We start from the raw sequence: 26525 nt of genomic DNA, 5'->3' as shown, positions 1-26525 counted from the left end.
CCCCCTCGCCCGCCCCGCAGGCTCCCTCCCTGCCTCCCTCCCTCCGGCTGCCTGTGCGCGGCCGCCCTGCGAGCTCTCGCGGCTGCCGTTGCGCCGGAGCTGCGCCTCCGCCCCGGAGCGATGATGGCCACGCGTGGAGCAGGCGCCGCCCGGGCGCGGGACTGAGGCGCCCCTGCCCCGGGCGCGGGTCCGAGCGGGAGAAGAGAAGAGAAGAGAAGAGAAGAGAAGAGAAGAGAAGAGAAGAGAAGAGAAGAGGAGGGAGGGACCGGACGGCTTCTTCGTGCGCCTCCCGGCGCGGCTCGGAGCGCGCAGCCGCCCGGCGCGTCCCCCTTCGTGTGGCCGGGTGAGCGCCCGGGGCGGGCAGGCGGGCGGAGAGGCGGCGGCCCCGGCGAGATTCTCCCCGGCCCTCGGGCGCCCCGGGACTGGCCGCTGCCCCGAGCGCCTCCCGCGGGTCGGGGCCCCCGCTCCCCGAATAGGCGACCTCCCCCGCTCCCCCTCGGGTACACGATTTTAAATGAATCTCGCGAGCTGCCCCGGATACTTGGGAAACTCCGGATCAAGGACGGGCTGAGACTCGCGCGTCGCACGCTCGTCTTGCGCTACGGGCTGCGGCAGCCCGAAAGTTTCCCCCAACTCGCGTCTTTACGAAAGGCGAGGAAGGGCTCGTCCCCCGGACCGGGCTGCGCTGGCCGGGCGCCCCGGGCTCCGTCGCCCGCGCTTTGCTGCCGCCCGGCCGCCTCCAGGACGCCCCATCCGGCAGGGCTCCTTCGCGGCTCGTCCTACAATCCCCAGCAGTCTCCAGCGAGCCGTGCAGGCTGGGCATGCTGGGAGATGCAGGACTCCCCCCCCCCCCAGGTTGGCTGGGAATACTGCAAGTTGGAGGACTTTTTATGTCGATGATGATAGCCCCACTTTCCGCCGAGGCGCCCCAGCCTGGAGCGGCCGGCCCAGCGCTGGTCCCCATCCGCTGGTCGGTCGCGGGCGACCTTGTCTACGGCACGAATCGCAGAGCCGTTCTGTGCACGTTCGAGGGAACTGGTCCCAGAACAGATCACCAGGGGCCGTGCCTTCCCGCATCCCTTTCTTGTGTCGCCCACACATTTCTTCCTGTTCTCAGCGTCTGTCTTTGACCAGGAGACTCTTGTCCCGTGACTGATGACACTGGCTCAGCAGGTCCCTGGCAAGTGCCTTGGTCAAAGAGCCCTGAAAGTCCTGCCTGCCGGATCGCTTTATCCACATGCTAGTTAGTACTCTCAAAGAACTTGGGAAGGTTTGTGAGACGGGGGTTCTTTTTTTTCCAGATGCTGTGCTGTTTCTGTATCTTCAAGACGATTCCTTCTGTAGGTCTGTAATTTTATCTCTAAAATGCTTTCTGACAATTTGCTGCAGCAGACTTTCCTATGAACTGGACTATCCAGTGCCTGCAGGGTTGTTGTGGCTCTGCCTCTCCGCCCCTTTTTTGCCTGGTTTGCTTTTTCTAGAACAGGTGGGACCTGGCTGGGGGCTGGAGAGATCATAGGCTTGTTCTGACCTGCCCTCTCCTCTCCTCCCCTCCCCTCCCTTTCCCTCCCTCCAATGCCGTATTTGCAATCCCAGCAAGCAGCCGGTGGGGTTCCTTCCATGGGGGCTGCAAAGGGGCTGTGATCGGGGGCAGGATATCAGAAACTCAAGGTCCTCCTCACTCTCTGGCCTTGGAAGGGGAATTCTGCCCTGCCCTGCAATGCTTACCATACGTAGGACAGACAATAGCCCTGTAGGGTCTCTCTCCTAGGTAACTTGGTCACGTGTTGTGCATGGATTATTCCCCTTCCTTTCATGGGTCTGCGAAAAACCTTCGGAAATGGCTTTATGGGAGGTCAACCTGGGTCGCCTGTACTGCTGCTCCAGCTGAATTTGGGGTTTAGCCCCCGATCCCCCATTCTGATGATGAAGAGTTCACCTGTGGTTCAGCTTTTATTAAAAAAGGCTACTCTTGAAACAAAAAAGAATAGTTCAATTCCCTTCCTCACTGAAGCCGTGCTAGCTGAATTTTTTCAGAGATTTCCTGTGATTCTTTGGCCCTTTAAACATCTGCCTCCTGTTTTTCTTTGGGCACTGAGTTCTGTCCTATTCCCAGAATGAGGATGAAAACATTATGCCGTTATCTCTTGGGTCTGACTAATGGCAGAGCGGAAACACCCACTTCCTGGCCGCTCTTCCCCAGAAGGCCCTGCCAGGCTCTTTCTGGAACCTTAAGGCCAGCCGCTGCAAGTGCAGCAGGGCATGCAGACCGAAGCGGCTTGGCCAGGTGCGCGTCCCAGTGACCCCTCTGTGCCTCCCTCCGAGTGACTGATTTATTCAGAGCGTTCCCCCCGTGCTCTTCGGCCAAAAGGGAAGTGCCATGCACCGAGAGCGAGTCGGGCTGTCCCTGCTTGCAAGCTTCTCCTCTGAAAAACACAATACAAAAGGAAAAAGGGTGAGGAGGGGAGAGGAAAGCAAGTGAACCCAAGACCCTCGTTCTGAAAGACACAGCGCTCTTCTAAGGAAGGGAGGGAATGAGGACAGCCCAGAGTGGGAGGGAGCCGGTGGAGCCGAGCCGGTCGCTGAGGGAGGGGGCCCTTCTCATCCTATTGAGTCTTGCGGGGAGGGGCATCCCTGGAGGCGCAACCCGTGACCTGCAGGCAGAGACTTGGCCTCCCTAGGGCCCCGTCGTAATGGGATCAGCTGTCGCGAGCGCCGTATCCTTGAGGGCTCCCACTGATGGTGCCACCAGAGCGTGCAGCCCCAGCTCCCGTCAGAGCCCATTTCAGCCCTCTCCAGCCTTGAGACGACCCCTTCTTGGAGCAAGTAAATGGCTGCATGCTGCAGCAGTTGCTCCGGGGCGGGGGCACTGTGTTTCTTTAATGTTCTGGAACGTTAGGCCCCCCGAGCGCAGCGCCGCTGGGAAGACTGGATGTGGTGCTGGCCGGCCGGCCGGCCAGAGGAGGCGTGTTAGAGGACGGCAGCTGCTCAGCCCAGGCAAGTGAGCTGGCGTGTCCTGGACCCTCTGCTCTCATCGCAGCATGGGAAGCTGCCTCCGCGGGGACCCCTCTGGGCTTGCCCTGCTGAACCTCAGGGCTGGACACTGGGTCTGGCCTGCCTGGGGCTCTGCTCCCCTCCTCCAGGGCTCTGCACTGGGCCGTGCCGTTTCCTGGGGCCACCGATGGTAGGGCGGCTTCTTGCTTCCGGTGCACTGCGCAGCCCCCGAACGGGCTGAGCTGCCTCTCCTGTGAGGAAGCCCCCAAATAACCCAGTGCACAGATTTGGGCAGCATGCCCAGGAAGGAGCTGATCTAGGGATGCTAGGAATGGAATTATGGCATTCCCTGCCCCGGGAAGTAGCGAAGTCCACACATCTGGATGGCTTTTGGATGGACTCGTGGAAGGAGAGGCTCTCTGGCTACTGCCCGTGCTGGCCATGGGATACCTCCTTGGGCAGAGGTGGCTTGCGTGCACCAGTTACGGCTGAGCTTGAGCCAGCAGAGGTCTCGCACCCATCCTGTGGGCGGCTGGTTTGCCGCCGGGTGTACTGAGCACCGAATGAGATGGACTTTGAGTCGGATCCAGTATGGCGCTTCTGACATTCTTATGGAGGGGCTTCTGGTGGTGCAGCTGAGCAGGAGCCTTCCCAGAGGTGAACTTCAGCAGGACTAGTGACATGGTCTGGCTTCCCCTTCTTAATTCTCTCAAAGGTAGGGCATTATTTTTCTTGTTGTTCAAAAGATTTCTCAGCTATCTTTCAGGGCTTAAGCCTACATAGCATGAAAACACATGTCCAGCAATATTGATTCTTGCGAGAGTTTGCATATATTACCATAAAAAAGCGAATTTGTTGCAACTTACTTCTGAGTATAGGATTGTGCTTTAAATTGGATGGGCTGGTTGCCTTTTGTTCTGCACTGCAAAGAAAAGAGCTAATTGGAGGCATTTGGGGGTTTTGCGACATCTCTTCACTGTGAGCTACTACAAAGTCAGGTTCAAAAGATTCAAATGCTCAGTGCTTTTATAACAAACACCCATATTATCCCTGTTAATTCTGCTCTCTAAATGTAACCTATTCTCTGAGTTCAGCAGGAGGTGAATTATTTTAGTGAAATTATTGGAATTGTGCATGCAAATGTTCTGGGAAGGAGATACAAACCGAGGTCAAGTGGTAATTTATTTTGAAGTGCAATGCTTTATAACGTCGGGGAAGGTGAGCCTCCCCGGAGAAGACAGTCATGCTAGGAAAGTCGAAGGCAGAAGGAGAGAAGGAGGACCAAAGGGGGGATGGGCTGAGTCCGCCAAGGAAGCCACAGCTCTGAGCAGGGCTCTGGTGGAGAGGGGAGTTTGCAGGGCGCTCATCCACAGGGTTGCCATAAGCTGGAAACAACTTGATGGCACGTAACAGCAGCAGCAGCAGCACACCATCAAGAGACACCGGTTCGCGCAGGACCAGCTTGCAGGTCGAGCAGGTCCAGCTGGAGATGGACTTGAGTCCCCTTTACATCCGTCCAGGCCGGTGCCCATCGGACCTTCTTGTGGGAGTGAATGGCAGAGTCGAACATGCCGGCTGTGAAGAGCCGCTCGCTTTGGTCCGTCCTGAATGCCCCTGTATTCAGAGTCAGGGGATGGCCCGCCGCTCCAGCGCTGAGATAATGATCCATATGATTCCAGGCTGTTGAAAACTGGATGGCATTTAATAAGACAATAAGGAGTAAATTGCCCGCCGGGCTCTTCTGAGAATCTATCAGCCTCTGTGCACAAGGCGGCCTTTGTGCTTTGGACTGGCTGGGAGAGGGAATAAATTTGAGCCAGGCGGCGCAAATGGGGAGATTGATTTCTGTGAGTCCAGTCCTCCGGGGAAAGCCAATGCAGACGCTGTGGACTGGATAAATAGCTGAGGCATTGATTTCACCTAGAGAGTATGAGAAGGTGCCCGGGGCCGTCCGCGCCAGAGCAGGGCTGTGCAGGGCTCATGCTCTGGAAACAGTCGTTGCCCAGTGCAACCTGCAGCTTCTCTGGATCCGGCTGGAAAACAGCCTTCCGGCCGCTCTGGCATGCGGCTGTCCACCAAACTCAGCACCGCTGCGCTAGGTGGATCAAGGCTCTCCCTTCAGCATGCTTCCCATGTTTCCGTGCTGGCCGGGGATGGTGGGAGTGGAATCCCAACGCATGCAGGAGCAGGCAGTTCTGTCTTGACATTTTGCAAACCACGATGCTGCGAAGGGTTGCTCTTGGGGAAACTGTGAGGGACTTTAGGATCTGCTTCCTTGACTTCTGGGAACTGTTTGGGCATCTCGGGTGATGGGACAGCATGAAAATGGAATTAATGAAGTTAACGACTCTCTCCCCTCTCCTCTTGGATGCTGGGGAGAGACGGGCAGGAGGGCTTCAATGGAGGGATGTGGAAGTCAGGAAAACGCAAGCTCACCCAAGCTTTCCAAATTCTCTCTCAAAATGTGCACCAGCTCAACCCCCTCCCCGCCCTTTCCCCATGAAAATCCATGCATATTTCTCCCCATATTTTTCCAGAGATGGGCACCCCGTGTGTACGTTTTTGGAGTGTGCACGTGTTGTTGAATGCAGGAGTGTGTGTCGGGTCATGCACTGCACTGCAGCCTTGGAAGGGTGCAGCCTTTGACCAAACATGGTGCCATTTGCTTGCGAAACGGCACACAGGATAAAGACGTGGTCGAAGCCACGTGGAGATGAATGCCTCACGCACCTCTGCTTGCGGCATGCGCTGCCCCCACGCCCCGCCCTGTGGGAAGAGGCCTACCGGGAGGAAGCGGTTCTGCTGTTGTCGTTGTCTAGGATTTCCCCTAAGCGTGAAGGTTCCCTCTCCCAAGGACGCGGAGACCCACAGAGGACCCCAACCGCAGAGTTTCCTGTTCCGTCTGGCGCAGCTGCTCACCATGGAGGGTCGGCCGAGCGGCACGCCTCCAGTTTTCTTCTCCAGGGAGGAAATAGCATCCAAGCAAGCATGGGCTTGTTTTGCTCTCAGAATTACTCTAACAATGTAGCTTCTTCTTAAAAATGTGAGCACCTTACCGGAAGCAAAGCGCGTGTGCTTGGATGGCCTCTTATGCCCCGTGGCTGAAAGATCCACGTTCCTGTAACATCGAGGTTGAACCTTCACTTTAACTTTACACACTGTTATCCTTCATTTTATCCCATCTTGTGACAACCCTGTGAGGTAGGCCAGGCTGAGAAACCCGAGGAAGCTCCATGCCCCCCCCCCCCCAAAAGGAGGACAGAATGCTGTTGGCTGTTCCAGGGGGAAGGGAAAAAACAGGGCGAGGAGCAGGAATGCTGGAAGGTGGCAGGATTCCCGAAAGAGAGCACTCCACGCTGCAGAGCCCCCGAAAGCCCTTGCTGCAAGCCATCTCTTAGCAACCCCTCGGGGACCTGGGCCAGCTTGCACTGGAGCAAAACCCCAAGCGTTATTTTAAGCCCAGTTAGGCAATATGCCCTGTGGGTGTGATTTTACACGATTATGCAAGCAGGGAAGGAATTGGGAGTGGCCCCAGGGCCTCTTGCTGCCTTTCCGTAGCCTCCCAACGCCTGGCGGGGCGATCTGTTGCTCCTGGCTGGCACTTTGGGGGCAGCCGGACAATGTCAGTTAGATGCGACAATTGTGTTGGCGACGAAAGAGAAACCAGGAGATTCCTACGAGGAGGAGGTACGAAATGGCTAAAAATATATACACCAACAGCTTCATAAATAGATTGTTCCTGGGTATGTAAAAATAGAGAGAAGCACCGCCGTGGGGAAAGATAATTAGAGTGCTAGGAAAGGGTGGAAAAAGGCGGTGGCAAGGATTATTCTAGGACTAGCATTTGCTGGGCTTGGAGCGGTGGTCAAAAATGGCACTCTCTGGATGGACACCTTCCCACCCTCTGCCAGCAGTTGGGTCTGTGTAGCTGCTGCTTTGTGTCTGTTGAAGGTGGAAACGTGAGTAATGCAGAGCTGATCATCGATTTCCTGACTGTAGCTTAAGCGCGCAAAGCCAATTCAGCTCGTCTGGTTGTTTTTCCTGGGTGTGGAAGCTCGAGGAGATGATTCAGCTGCATGCATTCTGAGCAATGAATTTTCCTTGTTCTTGGGCTCTTGCAACAAGCCCTGAATATAACAGACGGGGAAGCAATGCATATCCTGGGAGCCTGTGAAGCAAAGTTGCCAGACTGTGCCTGGTAGCGTAGAACGTAAGTTGGCCTTGAGGAGGTCTGGGGTCATTGGCCCTTTTAATTAAAAGCTTCCTCCTTGTTTCTGCTCCCGTGATTGCTTCCTGTTAAGCAAGGACACTCCTGTTCTTCAGTTAGTTGCTTCCTGTTCCCTGGAGGGCTTTAATGGCTAGTTTCCTCTGATTTTTTTTACCCATTTTTATTGCAAGCACAATAAAGAGAAGAAAGTAACAAATTAGAAGATATCCTTAACTAGATCCCTTTCAAAGGGAACCACAACTATTTCCCATTCAGTATTCATAGGTAATAATGTAACCGCTCTGAAGAAGAACAATGAAGAGGCAGAATAACCACATGGAGAAAGCTTCTAATTAATGTTTCATGGGACCCTGATGAACAGGACTTGCTTCAAAGTAAACATCTTGGCCATGGGAGATTAGCATTGGGGGCAAGGCAGTGTCGTAGTAAGATTCACGTGGATCCCTCATTTTGATGTTTTCTTTCATCTTGCCGGAAAACTGGACCTTGCTTCTGCTAAAGGACCTCAGCATGAAAGTGAACTGCTTGCTCCCAAGAGATGCATTCTGGCATCATTCTCGCGAGAGGAGGCTAGAGCGAACCATGACCCAGGTCCTTATGGGTCAGCCAAAGAGAACGATCTGGTGCATTGGCTGTTTTTAATTCATAGAATCATAGGATGGCAGAGTTGGCAGGGGCCAGAGGGCCATCAGGAGCAGCCCCCGGCTCAGTGCAGGACACCAGGTCACCCCATCCCCCTCAGACGGCTGTCCGGTTGTATCCTGAATGCCTCCAGTGTGGGAGAGCCCAGGTAAATTAAATATTTGCAAAGTCTTCCCTCCTCACATCACCCCCGCCTTCTTCTGTTTTTGCTGGTACAAGGTTGCAGTCATTGGCTTGCATTAGCAAATAAATTAATGATTCATAGAATCATGCCGTTGGGAAAGGCCTGGCAGGTCACGGGGTCCAAATATCTGCTCAGTGCAGACTCAAGTCACCCCTCCAGGTTTCAGCCAGGCCCAACCCTGCTTAGTTTCCAAGGCTAGGCAGCCTCAGGCGTTTCAAGCTATGTGCATTCATTTCTGTGCAGTGACAACAAGCATGTTCCACAGACAGGTGCTTCCCCAGCCCTGGCACAAACGACATACCTTTAACGAGAGGCAGGTCCTTGGTTTGTCTTCTAGATCTACCCTGAGGATATCCTCGAGATTGTCTATATTGGAAATTATATTTTTATTGTTTTCATGGTTTCTGGTGCTGTGTATATTATGCTTCCAATTTCTAGTCGTTCGTTTTGGCCCAGGGCTAAAGCAAAGAAATGAAACCGACTTGCCGGAGCGCAGCGGCGTTGGTGTGTCTCCAGCACAGGCGGATTGTGTCTCTTTTGTAACACTTGAAAAGCGGTGCTGGACCGCTGGGCGCATGGTGCGTTCTCAGATAAAGGAATGCTCTGGAGCTTTACCGGGAGGAAAGAGATGCTGTGGATCTGGCTGTCTGAGGAAGCATTCCATAGCTTGCTTGGCATCCCCTCTTGGTGTGAACAGCTCCGTGAACCGGGGTCGAGAAGCAGGCGTGTTGAGCAACAACAACCCTGCGAGGTAGGCTGGGCTGAGCGTCTGTGACTGGCCCAGGGTCACCCAGTGGGCTCCATGGCCGAGCGGGGACTCGAACCCGGGTCGCCCGAGTCCCAGTCCCAGGCTTTTAACCACTACGCCACACTGTCTCTCATATTGCCCTGTGGCTCTCATAAACAGCTCGCAGTGGGACCCCTCCTCTGTGTGGGGCCGGCCCTCCTGTTCAGAGCAGAATGAAACTGTCACCTCAGGGGGAGATCCTGGAAAGGGGCAGCAAAGTCCTCGTGTACCAAGAGGCGCATCCTGTGCCCCCTAAGTCAGCCTCCCTCTTGCAGTTGTAGGAGAAACGCTCCCAGCCTGAGGAAGAGTCCAGCTGCTGGAATGGAAGAAGCGCCACATTGTTCCTTCTCTCAAGCAGCACAATGTCTCAGGCCAGCCCCAAACCCACACATTCGTCGATCCCCTTTTGAACTTCTGCATAACCCCCTTCCGCTGGTGCATTTCGTCAGCGCACGTCTCTCGCTGTGTGCAGAAATATGTTGTTGTCTGCCTTGTTGGTCGATCCCATTGAATGGCGCTGGTTTTACTGGGATGCTTCTTTTCCCGGACTCTGGCCTGCTTGCTTCTTTTCTCATCGGTCAGAATTTATACGCCAACCTTCCGCTGCAGCTACAGTGCTCGGAAAGGCTCTAAACCATTTAAAACTCCCAGGGTAAACCTGAACACTTTCAACAAGATAATAAAAGCAGTAGCAGTTTAGAGACAAATGCAGCAGATAAAAGCAAGGAAACAGACACACCATTAAGATAACTCATCCTGGCGGGTCAAGAAACCCTTGGAATAAAAGCACTTTAACTACGTAGCAAAAGGTGAGAAATGAAGGCACCAAACAGAGAGGTTGGAGGCGGAAAGTCCTTCCGTTCAGCCAAGGTTACGGGAAAAATCCCCCTTCTTGCGCCTCTCTTGCCCAGAGGTAATAGCTGGGTAACTGCAGCCTCAAAAGGGGGACATTTGCTTGGGAAGATCCTTGATGAGATTTGGGGATCCTCTTGTTTCTTTTGTGGAGCGGAGCCCTGGGCACTTGCTCCAAGGTCCCTTCCTGTGGTTATTGGTTGATCCGAGGTGCACCCTGCTCCCGAGGTGGCTCATGCGCATAAGGAACGCTGATCAAAATCGTCTTCAAGTCGATGCACTAAGGCGCAATGGGAAACACCGTCCAGACAGCTCAAAACCAGCTCCCAACCCAACACCACCCTGTAAAGTGGTCTTTGCCTGCTGGAGGAAGGGCAGCCGACTGGGGGCAGAGAGGGCAGCTAGGACAAGCAGGGGGGGTGGCTGGGGCAGCCCCCCGTGAGGAGATGTGGCGGCCGCTGGGATGTTTGGCCCAGGAAAAAGGCAAGTCAGAGAAGATGGTTGGTTAGGATGGTTGAAGCCCCATCGGGGAGGGTATTTAAGGGTAGGCTGGACATGCACATGGTGGGCATGTCATGAGCGGAGCCGGCTAGAGCCAGGGGTCAGACTAGATGGCCGGGGAGGCCCCTTCTGAGTGGCTCTCTTTCTATGCTTCTATGAAAGGGCCTGATTTGACCCTTGGAATGACCCCAAGAGCGCTATACCAAAGCGTCCAAGCACCGCTCCACATTGTCCAGCGCGGACACATCTCGCCCACCCCGTTGGAAGGGAGACGTGCCAATGCGCTGGGGGGTCTCGGAGCCCTTCCGGCCTGGGCCCGCTGCCCTTCCCTCCGTGCCTTGTAGCAGAAGCAATCCAGCCCGCTGCCTGCCTGCGTGGACCGGCCTGGGCCTGACAGGTATTCGGCAGCTTTTCTGAGACAGACAGTGCAGCCTCCCCAAAGCTGCAGTGGGGATGACGAAAGAGCCACGGGCGGGAGAAGATGGTTACCGATACTCCTCTGGAGGGGTGGGACGCAGCCGCATATCTGAGCGCAAGCCGTGGCATGTGGCCACGAGCAGGCGTACAGCGCAGGGCTTCATTTTGAATCTGTTTGTGCTCCGTCAGCCAAGGCACTTTTCTGAGCCGCTGCAATGGAACGAACTTTTCTACTCAATTCTTCTTCGGCTGGTTTTTGCCTCCTTCCCACTGAAGACCATGAAACCCAGGGTGTGAAATCTGCCACCCGCACCATGGGTTCAAAGCGGGCCTATTTGCTGGAGGGAGCCCCAGCATCCCCCCTGCCTGGATTCACAGATGGTGGTCTTGTCAGCATAGTCCTCTGAGGCTTCTCAGATCATAATCCATGAAGCAGCTACGAACCATCTGTGCCGAGCGCTCATCTCTCGCCTCTCCGTCGTGCATCAGCTCCCGGGCAAAGTTTGGGGCTTGCTTAAGGGCGGGATTCCCTCTTTGGTCCAAACTGTGGGAATTCTGGCTTTGTCTGCTCACAAAATGGGAAAAGAAGCCGGGCATGTAATGGAAGGGTAAGGAGGGGAGGAAGAGGTGGATACCAAGGTCCGCACCACCACCAGCCTCAGACTTCTGGGCCATCAGGTATTCTTGGACCAGAACTTCGGAACACCTGCCCTGCTGGCTGGTCCAGGAGCAACATCTGGATGGTTAGAGATTTCCCATCTTTGGTCTGTGTGGATGTGGATGAAGTTGGGTTTTACCAGCATTTGCTGGGATGGGGTCTCTCCCCTGCTTCTTTGCTGCCATCCATGATTCTGGTTGACAGTGAAGAATTCACCGCTCCCTATAACTTTTCAGGGTTCCAGTTAGATCGACACAGTTCCTCAAGGCAGTTCCGTTCCCATCATGTTTAACAACCACCATGTTTAGAAAACGATTCTTTTCCTTTATGCTTTCTGGTGCATAGTTTATTCACTGAAACTTCACCCATAAACAGAATTGTAAGGCATTGCTCTTTCCCTTGACATTCCAGCAGGAAAAAGCACAGTCTTTCAGGAGTTCCCCCTTATATCTGACAAATATTTTAAAGCTATAAATAGTAATTGATTTCCCAGTGCTTTGGTAGTCAATGACTTCATGGTTTCGAAACAGTTAACTCGGACTGTCCACCCACGCCTTTTTACAATGCAGTTGTCTTTCTCATTGGCTAATAACGGCCCAAAGATCTGCCCAGACTTTCTTTGGCAGTACTGGATGAATGTGATGTATTCCCAACTGTAAACGGGAATGTTCTTTGCGGGTAGCTCTGGTCCTTCTGAGCTGGTGGGTTCAAACAGTTCAGTGGCCCCAAGACAGAGGTGGGTGGAAAGGGAATCTCAGCTCAGGAAATCCACTGCAACTGATTTGCTCTTCAAGGAAGCAGGATATTGTGGCTTGGGAGGAAACCTCCCAAGAGCTAGCGGGTTCTTTCTGCTTCTGTACATCTGTCTGGAACTGACATCTCCCCTGAGCTTGAAATGCAACGTGTATTTGAATAAGGAGGCCAGAGAAATCCATAGTGGATTCAGAGGGCTATGCAAGGCTACTAGTCCTCATGACTCTATGCTGCCAGAAGTATCAGAGGCGGTATGACTGTGTCCACCAGTTGCTGGGGAACATGGGTCAGGGGGTGCAGTGCGTTCAAGGTCTGCATGTGGGCTCCCCATGGTGCTTGGCTGTTGTGTGAACGGGATGCTAGAGGAGAAGGATCTGGGCCTGTCCGGCAGGGCTGCACTCACGCCTTGTGCTCTGTTGTCCTCTTAGGATGAGCAAAGATGGCCGCCTCTGCAGATTTGCACCCTGGTAACCGGCACGCCTCCGCTGCCTCTCCGAGCCGTTTCTCCGCCGGGAACATGTGCCGCGATGCGCTGATCGTGGGCCTCCTGCTGTCCGCTCTGGCCGGTGAGTGCTGTGGCTGCTTGCGCCGTATTTAGGGCTTCCTTTGGCAGGGGCTTCGCCAGGATCAGCGTCAAGCATCTTAGCCATTGCGGTGGATTCGTCGGATTTCCGCAGCCTGGGAGAAAAGGGAAGGCATGGCTGATCGTTTCTCATCCCCCGGAGTCTCCCATGCTGTGACCCGCAGCATCTCCCGCTCAGAGATTCCCAGGCGGGCCGCCAAAGCCCCTTTGTGGGAACCTGGGGAGCGACCGTTGCATGCGGCGGTCTCTTCCAGGCCAGCTTGGGGGTCCCGGGGATTGAACCGGGGACCCTCTGAGCTGCAGCCTTTGCCAGTCCGCATCACGCTCACGTGCCCAGCCGTTCGGCCCCCTCTGCTGCGCTTTGCTTTGCTGACGGCGCTCTGGATCCTTCCTGCTGCCTCTGAAGCAACCGCAGGGCTCCTATCCGCCCTTTCCCCCTCTCAGGTGGTGGCACACGGGCCTCTGCCCCATTTTACCCACCTAACAGCCCTGCAGAGTGGCGGACTGAGAGTGCCCGGCCGTTCCGGGCCCCAGGCGGATATTCTGATGGCTAGACCGTACTGCAGCAGCCGCACAAGGCTCTTCTTTTCCTCCGTACAACAACCACCCTGTGAGGTGGGCTAGGCGGAGAGTCAGTGACTTGCCCAAAGCCCCCCGGTGAGGCTGCCAAGTCCGCACCGCAACACGCTAACCCCGGACCACGCTAACTCTCCAAATCGTGCGAACTCTCCAGTTTTCTTATCAACAGTGGGACTGGCGTCAGATCACGGGGCAAGAACATTTCCCTTCCTCACCTCCCCAGTTTTTCCTTTGGCTAAATGCAGCTGGAATGAATATGTGCCTGGAGAACTAAAACCCCAAAACCAAGCCAAGGCTGACACCTAGTGCACGAACTGGGGACGGCTGGAACTTTCCCTGCACATGACAATAGAGTCGATAAACTGGAGCCCGGATTCTGGGGGTGCTTAAGTTCCTGCGAAGACTCGCAGCACTAGAAGGGTGGCTGTTCAGACTGCATGCATCTTCCTCCAACCCGGGTCCCCAGGAGAATGGAGGCTGCTTCTTGTAAGCCAGCAGCTGCAGCCAACATTTCTGCCCTGGGGCCTTCCAGATGTTTGGGCTGGGAAAGACCTGTGGGCCTGAAGCTCCACTCACACCTCCAGGTTCAGAGGCTGTGCGCTACTGACTGCCCGTGGCTTGGGGGGGAGACGAGGGCCACCGGCTGGTCACCCTGCCGCTCGTGCTGGCAGCACGGGGAAGAGGGGGCTGGACTGGTGTGGCCCCGCAAAGCTCGCACGCTCCTGCAGAATCCCTTTGCAGGGTCCCCCCCCCCCACAGCTGCATCCGGTGCAGAGGAGGGAATGCGTCCTTGGTGCTTGGTCGATGCAGGGGTGTGCGGGGGTTTGAAATCAGTGCCGGCAGGAATGTTGCTTGTGGGGTTGCGAAGAGTTGGGCATAACTTTGTGGCTGGATGACAGTGCCAAAGCAGGAGCCGGGGCCCTCCCGGAGTTGGCTGGCCACAGCACCCATCAGCCACAGCTAGCATGGGCAATAGCGGAGGGGGGTGGGAGCTGCAAGCAAAGAACATCGGAAGGCCGCCGCTCGTCCAACGAGGCCCAGCATCCTTGTTCGTTGCTGCTGCCGAGTCGATTTGGCAGGATGCAGGGTGACGATCTGGGGTGCTCTGTCCAAGCCCCAAAGCGTGTGTGTGGCGAAAGGATTCGCAGTCGGGGAGGGAGGCCGAGAGCTTGCAGGCCAGGAGGGGGCAGCAGAGCCCTGCTTGGCGGCCGGCTCATTGGGCTGCGAGGAGCTTGCGTCCCAGCCGGCTCCGAGGCCCCGTGCTGGACTCGAGCTGGAGAGCCGCTGCCGGGCTTCTGCGAGGGATCGAGCATGGCCGCCCCACGGCCTCCCCCCGCTCACTTCTGGAAGGGCCGACAGCGCAATGCGGGGCTGCGCTGCCGGGCCGCGGAGCTTTGCTGAAAGGCGGCAGCCTATTTCTCAGATCCATCCTCTGCAAATCATGCCCCCCCCCCCGGGGCTTCCTGAGCTGCAGCTAAGAGGGCACCATTAATGGGGCGGGGGCAAGACCCTTCCTGCTCCTCCCCCATAGCAGAGCAGTGGCATCCTGTGCTCTCCGTCCATTGTCCAAATCGAATTCGGGGGAGGCAGGACAGGGGACCGTGGGAATGTCCCGATGCGTTCTCGGCTTGTTTCCCCGATTCAGGCGGCAGCCGCGGGCCCTGCTCATTCGGCATGGCTCCCCGGGCTTCAAAACCCATCTTCTGCTGTGCAGACCACCGCGTCTGGGCTTAAAGCTGCCAGTCAATCAGCCTTCGACTTTTTCGGAGTGGAGGGAATTCTGCAAAACCGGGGAGCCGCCAAAGGACTGGGGTGCCAGGAAGGGGCCCATGAATTGACCACCCGCGGAGATCCCCTTGGGGGCTTTGAAGGGGGCCAGACCCGCTGCCGCTGCTGCTGCTGAGGTCCTTTCTCCTCCCCGCTCTGCCCACCAGGTGCGCTGGAGCTGACGGTCCCCGAGGACCCCGTGGTCGCACTCTTTGGCCACGACGCCACCTTGCCCTGCTCCTTCTCCCCGGACGCCAACGTCAGCCTGGACGACCTCAGCCTCATCTGGCAGCTGACGGACACCAAGCGGCTGGTGCACAGCTTCGCGGGGGGCCGGGACCAGCTGGCCAACCAGCGGAGCGACTACGCCAACCGCACGGCCCTCTTCCACGACCAGCTGCTCCGGGGCAACGTCTCCCTGCTGCTGCGGCGCGTGCAGATAGCCGACGAGGGGAGCTTCACCTGCTTCGTCCGGGTCCGGGAGTACAGCAGCGCCGCTGTCGTGCTGCTCGTGGCAGGTGAGGGGGCAGCGGGGGGAGTGAGTGGGCCGGCCAGGGGCTCCGGGGCGTGCGGGGGACCAAGGGCAGGGTGGACGCGGCTGGGACTCGGGAGGTGCTGGGGCAAAGGGCCGAGGCACCCAGCGCCGCCCAAGGCAATGGAACGGCCACGAGGGACGCCGAGGAGCAGGCTGCACACTGAGCCAGCAGCTGCGAGGAAGGCCTTTCCGCAGGGCGGGGAGAAGGCCGGCCGACTGCAGCATCCATCAGCCACTGCAGGATGGCCTGTGGCAAGGGAGGACGCGCTCTCCCGACGGGCCGCACAGTCCCCGCTCCCCAGTCTACTGGCTTCGCCGGCTCATCTGGTCCAGCAGGGCGGGCCGAGCGGAGCCTCCATCCCCCCATTGGTGGGGCGGTGCTCTAGGACGGCAGCAATGGGGCCGGCTTTGCTTCGTCTGCGAGCCGCCCCTGCTGGGCCCGGCTGTCACTTGGCTTGCACCTGCAGGTGCCTCTGTTGTTCTGCGCTGTCAAGTGCTGCCCGACCCCAAGAATGGGAGCCCCCCAGATGCCCTTCCCGTGGCAGCCCCAGTCGGCCCTTGTGCGTTCCAGGCTCTGGCTTCCTTAACCGAGTCAACCCATCCCTTGTTCTGTCTTCCAGTTCTTCTCCTACCTTTGGCTTTCCTAGCATGTTGTGCTGTCTGAACCCATCCATGCAAATAAGCCACAGTTCACCAGCTAGAAACCATAAATAGGGACCGTGGTTTGTTGCTGGTTTGTTGTCTAGCTTGTTGAAACCATGGCTAATCAGGATGTTAGAACCCTGAACTGTGGATTATCTCTGATTTGTTTGTGCTAACAGTTTTTCTGTAAACCCTTCTGGGAGACAAAGGGTATATAAAAGTAATAAATGAGCTGCGAAAGGAAATGAGTCTGAAGGCTGGCAAAATGGGTGGGAGAGAAATAAAGCCAAAAACAGAGAACGCAAACTCTGGTTTGTTAGCTTCTCTGCAAGACAAGCCATGGTGGAAGCAACAAACCATGGTTAATATGAACTGTGGCTTAGGGTTTTGAACTAAGGCAGCCATTGTCTCTGCGGGTTCAGGTGTGACCCTCTTGGCCTCAGCCTTGCCTGCTCTTCTTCTCCTTCAGCTTTCTACTCCAAGCCCAACTTGAACCTGGAACCCAACAAGAATCTGAAGCCAGGGGACCTGGTAACGGTGACGTGCCACACCTTTTCGGGCTACCCCGAGGCAACGGTGGTCTGGCGAGATGGCCATGGCAACAACATCACAGAGAATATCACCACCTCCCAGGTGGCCAACGAAGAAGGCCTCTTTGACGTGCGGAGTGTCCTGCGGGTGGTGCTGGAACGCAACAGCACCTACAGCTGCTTGGTGAGGAACCCGCTGCTCCAGCAGGAGACGCACGCTTCGGTCACCATCACAGGTAAGGTCCTGGGCCGGCAGGGAGAGGATCAGGTGAACAGCCGGGATGTCGAACACTGAGGATGCTCACGGCACAGGCTGGGCTCGGTGTTTGAATCTGCAGGGCAGTTTTCACTTTGGGCTGTATCTGCTCGACCGGACAATTAACTAACGTACAGTTAGGATCATAGAATCCCGGAAGAGTCGAGTCGGAAGGGGCCATGAAGGCCATGGGGTCCACCCCCTGCTGTTGCAGGACACCACGTCACCCCACCCCACCCAGCGGGCTGCCCAGTTGCCTCTTGAATGCCTCCAGTGTGAGAGCACCAAAATCACGGAGGACGCATGACGTGCCCACTGGCTGGAGGAGAACATTTGCCGAAGTTGGAGCCCCTGCAAAACGCTTTACAGAACTGCAGCTCGCTTTTTTTGGTGTGGCTTCCAGTTGTTTTCACGCCTTTCGACTTTTATGGACCCCCTTGAGCTCTTTGTAACCTTGTTCGCTTGCAGGTAACATTAATTAGTGTTCAATTATCCTTGGCGCAGCAATTGCTGGCTTGTGAAAGGGGGCCCCCCAAGGAGCACAAACCTTTTTTGGCTAAATGCACGGTGCCGGTTGAGTGAGGACGGAGACGGCTGGCTGTGCAGCACCGGCGGCAGGCCCTTCCTTCGGCACAGCCGATAAAAGCAGCGCAGTGCCCGCTGCTGGAACGCATGGGCTGAGGGCAGTTTGTAACCCCAAAGAAGAGTTGGAGGATGAGGGTGCCCATTTCTCCTGGAATTTCCCTCTCATTCTGCAACCTGAGCCCTCAAATTCTGCAATGGGGATAAATTCCTTACCAACTGTGCAGGCTTTGCACAGGATTTGCTCAAATTGCTCCATTCTGGGAAAAAAAACCCTGTTGCACTTCTCAAGTTTGATTCCTTATAAAGCCCTCCCTTCCCCACTGCATTTTATGAGTCCTACCAGATGTTATTAGGGCTCAAAAGGTCACGTTGTGAAATTTCTGGGGGCCAAAAGTCAGGATAGTTTCTTTGAGCCATGCCAAGGCCTTATGGCTTTCTGCCTGTTAGGAAGACGTAAAGGCCTCGGAGTTGCCCTCTGCAGCCAATCTTTAGACAAGAGCCGCTTTTGCTGTGGGAACAAGACTGTTTGTCTTACTGGAGCAAGTTCAACCCTCCCCCTCTCCCAGCTTGATGTGCTGCTTGTCTCTGCAAAAGTGGCAGAGGGACCTTTCTGAAATTCTTGGCGAGAAGTTGTCCAGGGTTCTCCGCCTGGAGAATTGCTGCCTTGCTGGCCTAGTCAGGAAACCAGTGCAGCCACAGCGAAGGAGAGTATAAACTTTTCACTTATTTCTATTCTGCAGCTGTGGTTCTTCATTGTATTCAGAGGATTGTGTATCAGCCTTAACCAAAGTAGCTTTGTTTCGTTCTAAGTACTCTGCGTCTGAAGTGTGCTCACTCGGTTGGAACAGTCTCCTGGGCTGAAAATGCCCACCTTCTTTTAATCCCGGTCCCCGTGCTTCCTCCCTTTCACTCATTTATTTATTTATTACATTTTTATCCCACCCAGTAGCCCAATAGCATTTGTCCTGCAAATGCTGTAAAAGCAACGATACTTCTGAGAACACTGACATTAAATAAAAAAGTGCATTTAATTTGCATAACTAATTCTGCATGCAATTTGCTTTGCATGCAATTCTGCTTTATTTGTTTTTTATTTTATGTTCTTTTATGACCTACTTTTTCACTGACTAAGCCTCAAGGTACATGGAAATAGAGTAGAGGGTGGCCCATTTAACCAAAATGGGACACTGTGAGAATTCGGTGGCAGCCTGGCCCATCCAAGCACTCTCTAGATGTGTTGTACTACAACTCACATCATCCTCAGGCAGCACCTACTCTGCATGACAAAGTCCTCAAGTTCTGTCCTTCAGCAACCCCACATTCTCCTTTTTAAAAATATTCAAGTTCTTCCTGTCCCAAGTTTGGAGAAATTTGCATTCCTACCAAAACCGTAGCAAAATGCCATTCTTGCTTGCCTGCACTGGCCAAAATCAATGGCATGGAGTAGACCACATTATACCTGCTCCTAAAGCTATATAGGTCTTAAAGTTGAGAAGCCTTTGGAAAAAAAGAGTTGGCAACACTCTGCTCAAAATCAGGGATTCAAAGTCAATCTTTTAAGAGCTCTTGCAAAGCCCACTGGCTAGCCGGATGGATCTATCAATTCTGCTTCTCCCAAGTTTCTAGTTTACAAACTTGTAAACTTCAAGTTCAAGCCTGTTCATGGAGAAATTTGCAGATTTAGATAAGTTTTAATCGACAAGAATGAATGGATCAAAATTCTCCCCTCTTCCTAGGTTAGGCTATGGCAGAATAATGGAGGTGGCATAGGAAGAGATAACAAAGGGCTTTGCTTGGCACAGCTGGGCAGCTGTTGGAGTAGTCCTTGAATCACATGGCCAACGTATCCCTATTTTCACCTCAGAAATATTGGAGGACTTTCCTGCCCTCCATGCAACACAAGGAAAACTTCTTTCCTTGGGGAATCTGTCATGTTTAAATCACCGTCTCCACTCCTCCTACCAAAGTGACGGATCAGCATCTATTTGAATTTATTAGCATCATTATTTAAAGGTTAATGAAGTGTTTTATAGGGTAATTCAGCCCACTTTCCTCACCTTTTCTCATGCATCTGTGAGCCTTGTGAAGATGCTGTGATTGAAGCAGCTGCCGGCGTCATTAGGTCCCTGATTCCGCATTGAGTGAGCGCACCGGCGTTCTTTGTCCCGCTGCTCTGAATGGAAACCGGGTTTCGCCATGTGCGATGGGCTGCTGGCTCTTGAAGGCACATGGGTTTTTGGTTTTGCAGGAAGTGCTTGGGCACAGCTCCATCTTTAGGGGCTGTTAGTGGGCTCTTGGGGAGGAGAAGGCTATCTTTAGGCCAGGCCCAAACAATTGTCCATATAATAGCGGTACTGTCTGTCCCAGCCGTTTCCACCTTGAAAGCCAGTGCGGTGTAGTGGTTAAGAGCACAAGACTGGGACTCTGGCGATTTGGGTTCTAGTCCCTGCTCAGCCATGGAGCCAACTGGGTGACCCTGGGCCAGTCACACCCTCTCCAAACATATAAGACCGGTTCTGTCTTGCCTGCATTGCTTCTGGTCCCAGTTCAAGGTGCTGGCACCTGGACTGGGACCTGTAGGAGCGCCTCTCCCCACCCCACTCTGCCTGGGCCCTATGTGCAGCCTTTGGGGCCTTCCTCTGGGTGCCAACCCCTTGAGGGGCTCGGGGGGTGGCAACAAGCAGGAGGGCCTTTTCTGTGGTGGCCCCCATCTTTGGAACAACCTCCCTGCTGTGGCCTGCCTCATGCCAAATGTGCCATCTTTTTGGCATGAGGTTGAGGCAGCCCTTTCTCTGGAGGCCTTCAGAGACCTCCCTGGTCATTCAGGGGCCTGACACACTTAGCCAGGTGCCTCTGTTTTATTCTTGGATGGGTCTTCTAAATTATTGTTTCATTGTCTTTTCATTGTCTTTTAAAGTTTTGTGCTACCTTAACTTTAATTCTTGACCAGCCATGCACCGTGGGCATTTCCCCTTCCCGCTGGAGACGTCCCTCGTCCCCTTCCTCGTTTCCCCCTGTCCGTGGTGCTGAGGATGAGCGTGTCTTCCTTCTGTCCCGCTCTTCCCACTCTTCCCAGGTCAGCTCCTCCTCTTTCCGGCTGTGGCTCTCTGGGTGACCGTGGGATTGGCCATCTGCCTTGTTATTCTCCTGATTGCCTTGGCATACGTGTGCCAAAAGAAAATCCGGCAGAGCTGCGAAGAAGAGAAGGCGAAAGCCGGTAATTACAATGCTCCTCGGCTGCATGCTCCCAGCTCCCCTCTTCCAGAGGGGGACCAATTTGTCATTCCAAAGCACAGGGTGAAGAAGAACCTTGGCGTGGTGTTGTCCTCTTTTCCTTGGGCTCTTCTTTTGGCCGTTGGCGGCAGCCCCCGCCCAGCACCTGCCATCCGCTCTCCCCATAGGATAGTCATAACGTCTTTATGCACCATTTTCTAACCCTGGATCTCCAAACTCATGCATTTGGCTTCAACTCCCCTTATCCCCAGCCAGCATGGCGAATGGTCAGGAATGCCAAGAATTGAAGCTCCAGCTTGGAGGAGGTTGTCCTAATGTGATGTCATTTTGAAGAGCATCTAGGGGCCCGGGGCGGGGGGGTTTACTGCATGTCCATCTCCAATTTGGGGCTCCCTGGAGGATCACGGAGGAGGTTGGCAGCAATCCCTGGCAGACAGAACCAAGTAAGGAGAACATGGTGGCTTGGACAACGCTTAGCAAGCTCTCCTGCCCAGGACACCCTCCACATACGGCAGCCGGAGGGTGCTGGTTCACCAGGGAGCTCAAGTCTCCTGAAGACTCATGTGGGTGGACAGGCCTGTCACGAACTCAGCTGCAGCCCTTCTGGGGGGACTGATTAGATGATTAAAGGCCCCTCGCTTGATTAGTAGATCAAGGTTGCTGCAAGATTGGGGGAGGGGGTGTTCCTATCAGAGGATGGTGAAACAGTGACTGTCCCATCCCCAAGGAAGCCGCATGTGTCCCATCCAGATCTGGTCCGGGGGTCATGATGGTTTCTTGGCACACCCCTCCTTCATGGTTCATTCCTGGGGGAGGAGCCTGTTAACTGTGGGCGGGAGCAGCTCGGCAGCTGCGGTTGCCACTGGTGGTGATGGTTGAAAGGAACCAAAATAACATTTCTGCCACCGCCTTGCTGCAAAAGCGGAAGTGCCCTTCCTGAATGCAGCGAGCCCACCCCCAAATCAGTAAAACGCCTCCCATCGGTGAGGTTTTGGGGGTGGGGCACCAGGATTGGGATTTAGGTGTGGGAAAATCAAGCGGTCGCAGAATGGGTGTTGATGGACATGCGTCTTAGTGAATCCACCCCTCCTGTTCCCCAGGCATCGAGGAAAAGGATGAAGGAGAAGGATCCAAGACAGGTGGGTCAAGTTTGCTTCACTTTCGCTTTGGTGCCCACCAGCTGCTGGATCAGAACGGGCTGCTGTGCCGGGTTCCACGGGAATCCTTCGGCTTGGGATGGCTTTCCAAGCACACAGGCCCAAATCCTGCCGGGAAGGGCTGGGGCTCAGCGGAAGAGCACAGGTGTTGCGGGCAAGAAGGCCCTGGGTAGGATGACCAAACCCAGGGAACCCTCAGTGCCCCACCGTGGGGTGGGGGGTGCGTGGCCTTCCAGGGCACCCGGGGCATCTGGATCGGGGAACCTCAGCAAGCCCTCCGTTCTGTCCCTTTTCTGGAAACAGAGATGGGCCTGGGGAAAGCCACCCTTCTCCGGCATCTCCCTCCCACTTCCCACAAGCCCGGCTGATCCTGTCCCGCAGCCCAGGTCTCCTGCCTCTGCTGCTGCGGCTGGGCGCACCTTCGGCATCCTGGATCACCATTTTAATAAAGTCCGATAGCTCCCCTCTGCCACAATCAGATGGATGAACTGTAAGCCCGGCGATGCCATTTATCTGCCCGGAGCGCAGGGGAGACTCATCACGTGCTGGCTGGCTGGCTGGCCTTGAATCGTCTCCGAGACCTCGCGGGCTCAGGGTCTTTTGCCTGGCTTGTTGCAACTTTGGCCGTTCTGGGTGCGGGGACGGGGCCGATGATGTGCGTGCATTCATCCGCTCCATCCGGCGCACACGCTGGAGCCTTTTCCCTTGGGCATGGCGTTCCACGTCTGTGCATTTTGCTTCCAGACAGGATCGGGCCAGCGGAGCAGAAATCTGCGGAAAGGATGTAGCACAGCAGGCCTGGCGCAAGGAATGTGCCGGGTTCAGCCCAAGGTGCTTCTTGCGTGTTACTCCAGAAGCGCAAACCCTTAGAGTATAACGGGATCAAATATAATCTCAACCCTTTCGGGGTGCCCGGGGTTTCTGCATGGACACATGAAGGATTGCACCCCAAGGGTTGCTCTCCGCCATGGCCAATGGCTGCGTTGACTTTCAGGGAGATTAGCCAAATTCATGGACTGGACTCTCAGTGGCCGTTGGCCACGGTAGCCAAATGGACCTCTATGCCCAGAAGTAGCATTTCCTTAAAGCTGCCAAAGGAAAACGGGAGCTTTGGGTGTATCACAACTCACCATAAATGTCCTCGGAGAGCCCAGAAAAGGAGCTGTGCTGGACGGAGCCCCCTTGCCCTGGTTTCATGGATCTGGTGGTGCCCAGCAGGGGGAAGTGTCGTGCTTCCTGAGGTCGGTAGCTTGGGAAGAAAGTTTGCCTGGAGTGGAGCAAGGTCAACCCTGCGTCCGGAAATATGCACCGGCAGAAACGCAGCCCCGGCAAGATGCACGTGGCTCTCTCCAGCCCGTGCTCTGAGGCCCAAGAAACTAACCCTTCTTTTTCCTCCGACAGCGCTGCAGCCCCTGAAAAGCAAGGATGTCAGAGAAGGTAAAGGAAGCGTCCGCTTGATGGTTGTTGACGTGCTGAGCTGTCTGAGGCGAGAACCTCACTCATTCAGCCACTGTGTGGGCGGCCGATCACAGATCCCACCTGTGCTCTGATGGGGCCCCAGCGCAGTCCTGTGTTGCGTCCGGAAGGGCTTCGCCGTGATCCCCGGCACTGCTAGATGAGGTCCTGTCCGAGTCCCTCAAGACTCGCCCACAGCCAGGGTAGACAGGACTGGACTCGGGGGGCCAAGGGTGCGAGTTCCACGCTCCACCAGGTCGGCTTCCGTGGTTTCTTGAGTTTTGGGGCGATACACCCTTGTGGCGTTGCGCTGTAAATCGCTGGGCACTGCACACTGTCAACAGCGGGTATGAGTTCTCCTAGAACAGGCTGTTGCTGGGCTTCAGCTCCCGTCAACGCCCACTGTTGGCTGTGCTGGCTGGGGCTGATGGGGAGTGCAGTCCAGGAGCCTCTGGAGGGCCACAGGGTGATTGGCCCTTGTTGCAGAAGATCCGGTGGAAGGGCCAGGCCAGGAGGGCTGCAGGGCAGTGGCGAGAAGTTGGGCCTGCGGCGAAGTTCTCCGGGGAATCTTGGGCCAGGGGCTCATTCAGCTGGTTCCTTATTGGGATCGTATTGTCTGCTCTCAAGACAGGAGCTCAAGACAGCTTGCCAGATTAAAACCTCAGGCAAACAAAACATTAATAGAAATATGCAGTAAATAAAAACTGTAATTAAAGTAACTGAAATGTTACAATTATACAAAACACCAAAATTAAACTAGCTGTGAAAGCAAAACAGACAACCGAGACAGCCCAGTGCAGAAAGGTTGTTGCAGGCCTCCGAAGCGTCACAGAGTGGACTCCCGGGGAAGGAAATTCCAGGGCCCTAGGGCAGCCCCCGAGACAGCCTTCTCTGTGTTCCCACCAAGCTTTATCCTAGGGGGTCAGACTAGATGGCCCAGGAGGACCCTTCTGACTCACTCTGTTTCTATGGGCTGTGGGAAAAATCCAAGCCTGTCCTTCCGTCCAGCCAGTTGTTTGTTTCTGTCTGGTCTCCTTCTCCCCTCCCCTCCCCTTTCCTTGCAGACATTGGAGAAGAAATCGACTGACGGGAATGGCCAGAAATGCAGCGACCACACCCTGGGAAGCCGGTCGGCAGGCTGTGGCCTCTCCAGTCCTGGGGACGCTCCTTCTGGCAGGGACGGTAGAACGTGTGGGCGAGCCGCCAGCTCCCACCTCTCCCCTGGAGCCTGCAACCTGCCGCCGCTGGCCCTGCTGCAATCCCTTTCTTCCTCCCCGTACACAGATATCGACCCAGGATCGGCTTGCCTGCATCCGCACATGCAGGACTCCCGTGGTGCATTCAGAAGCCAAGTGCACCGCGGTTTTCTCCTGACTCAAACTGTCCCCACCCCTGAGACGTGGATCCCCGAAGTGGCTCTTCACAGGCGTGTGTGGCGGTTCACCATTGGTAGTTGTATCGGCACAGTGAACTCTGCTCTCCTTAAACGATACGAAAGAAAGAAAGAAAGAAAGAAAGAAAGAAAGAAAGAAAGAAAGAAGCAAGCAAGCAAGCAAGAGCCACACCGTGTGCTGTAAGGGGGGGTGGGGAGCCCGCCCCCCCCGCTCTTCCTGCTGTGATGGTCACGGGGCGCCCGGGGCTGTGCCAGGCACTTTCTGCCGCCGGCTGTCCTCGTGAGTAGGTGCCCCCTCTGTGTGGTTTGGAGCTGAGAAGGCCGGGCTTGTGTATCCCCACCGCCCCCCTCCCTTCGGCGGGGGGCGCAGGGCTTCGTGCCGGCGTGGGGCTGCGTTCCGGAGTGCGGGCGCTCGGCCGGCGGCCGCTGTGATCCCACCCCGGAGCTGGTCCACGGGAGCCAGCCCGTTCTGGCAGGGTGCCTCTCCGCCAAGCGCGGCCCCTGGGCCTGCTCCCGGGCCTTGGGTGCCCTGCCAAGCGCAGCCCCTCCTAGAACGCCTCGTGTTGCCGCGAGGAGCGAGGTGCCGCGGCTGCGGACGTTGCAGCTGGGCCGGGCAAGGCCACGGGCAAGGCCACGGAGGCCTGCTCAGGGTGGCCGAGGGCGCGCTGGCCGCCACTCCTCGAGGGGCCCCACGGCTGTGTCCGGGGAGCCACCCTTGCCGGCTGTGCCCTCTGTGTGTGGTCAGAGGCCTCCTCCTCCACCACTGAGCCCTGGCACAGACTGGACCCCTTGGGCCACCGGCTGTTGCACTGCAGTGCCCCGTCGCCCGAGGCCCCGCTCCGTGCGGCTGGGCGTTGCAGTGCCCCACATCTGGGGATCCAGGATCTCAGCGGGCTGCTCTGGGGGCCTCGCTTTCAGCGCCTCCATCGCAACACAACAGGGCTATGCTACTCAATACAACAGAGTTGCCGTCTTGCTTTGCCTCCGGCATCCCCCTCTTTCACCCGTTCCCGCCACAGAACTACCGGCAGAGTTCAGTCTGGCTGGGATTGGCTGCTGGATTTTAGGAGGAAAGCTTGAAGGCACCCTGATGTTGTCTCCCTGCTTTAAAGCCAGTCCAGCCACACCCTGAGGACTCGCCTCTGGCCGTGGTGCTCGCCGGGGGATGTCTGCGGGTCGGATCGTTCCCCCGTTCCTGATATTCTAAGGGGCGCCCCAGTAGATGGAAGCAAAGGGTAGTTGTAGTTTATTGCAGTTCTGTGTACCGCCTAAATGATAGTCCACATATTTAGAATTCAGCACTAAAGTACTCTCTGTTTACCATAGACAGTGCCGGGGTGGGGGGGGGGGTACCCTACAGATGTTCTAGGCTGCAGTGCTCCTAACCCCCGACCACTGGTCATGATGGCTGGGTCTTTGGGGGCTTGTGGTCGAAAACATCTGCTGGAGGCTGAGAGCTATGCCGATGGGAAGGAGCTCATGGCTCTCTTCCACCCCTAAGGAATGGGGCAGGTCAGCTGGACATCAGGCAGTACTTCAAGGGGGAGCAGAGGGCTGGGAAGGAAGGGGCACGGGGTGTGGGCCACCCGCAAGCTCTGCAGCTCTCCAGCCAGGGGCTGCCTGCCGTCTCTCCTGATCTCTGCTTTCTAAGTCCGAAAACTCATATCCTGACAGATTTTTCAAAAGGGCTAGAAACTCGTGCTGTTGGGATTTTTTTAAAAAATGCAACTTTAAGGTGAATTAGTACTTGGTGCCTTTTGGAGGTCTAATAAATGGTTGGCTTTTTTGGAGAA

General features: G+C 55.7%; 1 protein-coding gene across 3 annotated transcripts; it reads left to right on the top strand.

The window, feature by feature from the left end:
* Nucleotides 1-112: 112 nt before the first annotated feature.
* Nucleotides 113-26525, top strand: CD276 (CD276 molecule). Of its 3 annotated transcripts, XM_044450575.1 has the most exons (9): nt 114-343; nt 1302-1344; nt 12445-12582; nt 15113-15463; nt 16592-16888; nt 20570-20710; nt 21828-21866; nt 23286-23321; nt 24404-26525. In XM_044450575.1, the coding sequence occupies exons 3-9, from the start codon at nt 12456-12458 to the stop codon at nt 24424-24426; spliced, it is 1014 nt and encodes a 337-aa protein (XP_044306510.1). In that variant the 5' UTR covers nt 114-343; nt 1302-1344; nt 12445-12455; the 3' UTR covers nt 24427-26525. The 3 variants fall into 3 exon arrangements, with proteins under 3 accessions (XP_044306512.1, XP_044306510.1, XP_044306511.1); XM_044450577.1 differs by lacking the exon at nt 1302-1344 and having other exon boundaries at nt 113-343; XM_044450576.1 differs by lacking the exon at nt 114-343 and having other exon boundaries at nt 1255-1344.

The sequence above is a fragment of the Varanus komodoensis genome, unplaced genomic scaffold (assembly GCF_004798865.1).
Source record: "Varanus komodoensis strain SLA01 unplaced genomic scaffold, ASM479886v1 scaffold67, whole genome shotgun sequence".
Classification (NCBI taxonomy): Eukaryota; Metazoa; Chordata; class Lepidosauria; order Squamata; family Varanidae; genus Varanus; species Varanus komodoensis.
The sequence above is the reverse complement of the archived record's forward strand: the minus strand, read 5'-3'. Positions and strand labels throughout refer to the sequence as shown.